General features: G+C 32.7%; 1 protein-coding gene across 1 annotated transcript in view; it reads left to right on the top strand.

The window, feature by feature from the left end:
* Positions 1 to 4507, top strand: part of LOC108967735 (pickpocket protein 28) — a 5513-nt gene extending 1006 nt beyond the window's left edge. Inside the window, exons 2-9 of the mRNA XM_018931336.1 lie at positions 1170 to 1379; positions 1787 to 2047; positions 2106 to 2369; positions 2510 to 2714; positions 3368 to 3507; positions 3567 to 3697; positions 3762 to 4014; positions 4188 to 4507. Of these exons, the coding sequence (XP_018786881.1) occupies positions 1170 to 1379; positions 1787 to 2047; positions 2106 to 2369; positions 2510 to 2714; positions 3368 to 3507; positions 3567 to 3697; positions 3762 to 4014; positions 4188 to 4440 (1717 nt within the window). The 3' untranslated portion in view covers positions 4441 to 4507. The remainder of the gene's footprint in view (positions 1 to 1169; positions 1380 to 1786; positions 2048 to 2105; positions 2370 to 2509; positions 2715 to 3367; positions 3508 to 3566; positions 3698 to 3761; positions 4015 to 4187) is intronic.
* Positions 4508 to 4739: the final 232 nt, after the last annotated feature.

Genomic DNA, 4739 nt, shown 5'->3' with positions numbered 1-4739 from the left:
ATTCGAGTAACATTAAAATAAGGTCTGATACAATTTCAAAAGTACAACAGGGTTGCTTATTCGAGTAACATTAAAATAAGGTATGATACAATTTCAAAAGTACAACAGGATTGCTTATTTAAGTAACATCAAAATAAGGTAACGATACAACATAATACAGTAATCACATTTACATTGCTACATATAGTGTCTCCTTCTGTATGTTACAAACTTCGTGGCAAATTTGTATACCATAATATACAAAGCTTTATCAACAAAATAAAATAAAAAAAGCTTTAAGGGGTTATGTATATACAGTCAGCAGACCAAAAGAAACGAATTTTCCAGATTTTTTGTAAGAACACTTTTAAGTTTATTGATCCAAACCTATTCTATTATCTTTAAACTGTATTTTTTAAACTTAGTATTGGGTAAAATGTATTTGGGTAAAATATTTACTTCAGCTAATCTCCGGGAGCTCAAAAATTTTTTTTTTTAGTTTTGACCAACATTTCGGCCTTAAATTATTTATAAAAAAAATKTTTATCAGTGAGAAAAAAATCTCCGTTTACTTACTAAAAMATATATTTAGAAAGCTCTTGTTAAAATTTGAGACTAATCGGCTTAGCCGTTTTGGAATAATGTTTGTCAACGTCTTTTTGAAAGCACCATTTTGAGAAAAATTCGTTTAAAGTTTGGCCTTGTTCTTCCAAGCACTCGTGTAACTTCGAAACTATTCAGCCGAACGATATGAAATTTTCTGTGTGTATTGTTAAGTATATGTGCATAAAGAAAGTAAAATAAAAAAATTTTTTGTTTTGAAAATTCTAACCCCTTGATAATTAAAAAAAATTATAAATATTTACATTGAAAAAGTTTGAGTGTAAAAAATAAAATAAAAAACTGAATATCATGTAATATAATATATAAACCAAATGTCAGAAAAAAATCTTTGGAATATATATGTAAAAACGTCCAAAAAGTATAAACACTTACATCTCGTAAAAAAAATTATATATATTTCTTAATTGTTAAAAACCGCACATAAGTACCGGTTAACTCAATGTGATCAGAAAATAATTAAGAAAATAATGGAAAATGTCTGTAAATTACCCAAAATATCTATACAAATATACCTGMATTTAGAAACCTGACTTGAATTACTCCCCTTGTCTCTATAACCCTCTTAGGAAACGTGCTGCGCTCATGGCGAAAACCRCCGCTGCTTCGAGGGAGAATATCGACAACGACAGCGACGCAGAMGATGTGGACACAAAGCAGGCGATTAAATATGGCAACAAATGTCAGGCGACGTGCGGTATTCTGAAAGAATACTGTGATTACAGTACGATACACGGTTTCCGTTATTTGGGCGAAACGAAACGGCCGCGTTGGGAAAGGTGAAGTGRAGAGAACTTTTTGAAAATTATAACATTAAATTAAATAATAATTTATTTATTCTGAAAGTATGAGATTTTCTAAAGAATTGAGAGGTGGAAATATTAAAGTATTGTAGAAAATAATATTTTGCCGTCTCTTTAAAAAACTAATTTTTTCTTAACYTCAGGAAGTAGTTTTTGGATTTCAGAATTTCAAGTAAAATTTATTAGAAATTTTAATTTTAAACCTAATTCGGCTTCCAAAAAGGGGAGTTGTCAGCAAACATTTCTAGGATTATAGAATAAAAACCGATATTTTTATAGAAAATGTGCACAATTAAAGAAAATATTTAGATTCATATAGATATAGGTATAAAAGAACTACCGATATCTTTCTATATTAATATCTTCATTTTGAAAACTTGCAGACTTTTCTGGGTATTTGTGCTGATATTCTCCATTTACACTTGCGCCACGCTGATCATGAATATTTGGGATAAGTGGAACAATAATCCGGTAATTGTGTCGTTTGCCGAGAAATCCACACCTGTCTGGCAGATACCTTTTCCCACTGTAACGGTTTGTACTGAAACAAAGGGAAGGCAAACCGTTTTGAATTTCACCGACATGTATTGGAAAATATCGGACCGATTTAACAATGTTTCTCAGATTGACTTAACGGAACAAGAGTATGAAAATAGTAATGAAAATAATCCACAAACTCACGAAATTTGCTTGAATTTGCAGGAGCGTACGCATGGAAGCTTTGGCTCAAGTCTGTGATGCGCACTTGTTGACTGACTTTAAATTTGGACATCAGCTAGCGTCGGGCTCTGAGATCGTCAGTTCGCTGAGCGCTATCACGCCTGTGTTTAATGAGACTTACTTGAATTGCAAATGGCGTAACTCTCCAGAGAAATGCCAACAAATCTTTAAGAAATTTATAACCGAAGAAGGTGTTTGTTATAGCTTCAATTCACTGAGTCCCATGGAGATATTCCGGCCGGAGGGGTGAGAGTTACATCTATGCCATAAATATGTAGTACAAGAAAAAGTTTATTGAAAAAAATGTTGAGAGTGGTATTTTGCAAAAATATTATTTTTTAAACAATGCTATTGTAATTATAACAAATATTTGTYAATTTCCTTAGTATGATTAAGGAGATGCTTTTTCAAACTGACAATCGCACGGCCACCGATTGGAATGTGGAGGACGGCTATAGTACAAGTGCCGATCCTGAAACCTATCCGGAACGTGTGCTGGGTCCCGGAGCACGTGCTGGTCTATATATGGTGTTGAATGGATTCGAACAGGACTTTGATAATATGTGTCGCGGTCCGGTGCAGGGTTTCAAGGTGAGGGCACTGTTCTTTACATACAATTTTACTTATTTTAGTATTCGAAATATTTTTAATAAAAACATATATTTTTGTTTATGCATGTGTATAAGTGATCACATATTTTTGCGCAAACTTGAAGTAAATTTTTTTTTCGATATATTATAGAAATTTTCGATAAATTATCGATAAATTAAAATTGTTATCGATTACTTAAAATTGCTAGCGGTTATTATTTATTTTTTAGTCAAAACTTAATTAATAATTTAAAACCTATCGATATTTGTCCCATAGTGGTCGATAATTTATTGATTRATTAAAAAAGTTCTTGATGACTCAAATCTTTACCGGTTATTATTCCTTTCAAAATTTAGTTATTTCTTGTTAAAAATATCGATTATTTTTCCTGGTGGTACATAGTTTATCGATTATTTAAAATTGATATCGATTGTTTCMACGCGTTATCAGTTATAATAAAGTTTCTAGTCAAAATTTAGTACCATGATTTTTTATAAAAATATCGATAATTTTATTCCTTTATTTGAATAGAGTAAATTGCAATCTTAAAAGAATAAGAACGTAGAATTTAATACAGAAAGAATGAGTCCTAATTTCTTATAGACAAAAAATTCTCATATATACATACAATGTTACCCTTAAACTTTTTCTAGATCATTTTGCATACACCCGGCGAGGTGGCACAAATATCGAAACAATACTTCCGCATACCCTTCGATCAGGAGGTTTTGATTTCGATAAAACCCAAAATTATAACTACCTCGGAGGGTTTGCGTCACTATGAGCCACATAGGTGGGTTTTCATATTTCAAATCATTGTTAAAACCAATTTTGGATAAAAATATTTTTCAGACGTCAGTGCTACTTCCAAAAGGAGCGTTATTTGCGCTACTTCCAAATTTATACGCAAAGTAATTGTGAGCTCGAGTGCTTGTCGAATTTCACCCTGAGCCAATGTGGCTGCGTCAAGTTCTCCATGCCCCGTATGTTTCCATAGATTTATTAACAAGTCTCTGTTTAATGTCCAACATTTTTCTCCTTCAACAGATACACCGGACACACCAGTTTGTGGCGCCAGCAATGTGAAATGCATCAACGAAGCTGAGGATCAACTCTTACTCAAGGAATTTAATCAGGGCGCTGAAAGTGCAGGCGAAAATGTGCGTGGACGCACCGAATGTGATTGCTTGCCTTCATGTACCTCCATCGCTTATGAAGCGGAAATTTCACAATCAGATTTCGACTACAAATTAATCGCGAATACTTTTAAGCAGGAAGACGTTAATAATTTTATAACAAAGTGAGTAAAAAAAAAAAAAAATGGAAGACTAAAGGTATGCTTTAATTATTAGAAAAAGTAATATAAGCCTAAATGTATGCTTTAAATATTTTAACATTGACAGTGTTCATTTCCATGGACAAAGCTCAAAACAATTTTTCTCTTCAAATATTCTTCTTTTCGTCTTTTCACAGCAATAAAATGTCCCGCGTCTCCATATTCTTCAAAGAAGCACAATTTCTAACTTCCAGACGCTCGGAATTATACGGTACCACTGACTTTCTTGCCAACTGCGGCGGTTTGTTGGGTCTCTTTATGGGCGTGTCTATCTTGAGTATTGTCGAGATCGCCTATTTCTGTTCCGTGCGCCTCTGTACGAATCTGCGCATGCGTCATGCGCGTCGCAAAGAACTGGAACGTGAAGGTGAAACTACGAAGGAAGCCTAGACGTGTTTTCTCTGTTATATCTAAATTGAATTTTATAATTGGCGCTTCAAACAATTGCGATTTTCTAGTTTCCTAATGAATTTTGCTGAATTATTAAAAACAATACATTTTTATAGATCAATTGTATTAATCGGTGTCACTGGTTAGTTGGTTAGTTATTATTAGATAATTTATAAAAACAATAAAAGCCTAAAACAATGTTCCTCAAACCAAAAAAAAAAAAAAAAAACCACAAATTATGATCGGCCTTCTCATTTCGTTGACTTTTTGCTGTTTTTGTGATAATAGTGAATACTTCT

The sequence above is a fragment of the Bactrocera latifrons genome, unplaced genomic scaffold (assembly GCF_001853355.1).
Source record: "Bactrocera latifrons isolate USDA-ARS-PBARC rearing strain unplaced genomic scaffold, ASM185335v1 scaffold_197, whole genome shotgun sequence".
In the NCBI taxonomy this organism is placed as follows: Eukaryota; Metazoa; Arthropoda; class Insecta; order Diptera; family Tephritidae; genus Bactrocera; species Bactrocera latifrons.
The sequence above is the reverse complement of the archived record's forward strand: the minus strand, read 5'-3'. Positions and strand labels throughout refer to the sequence as shown.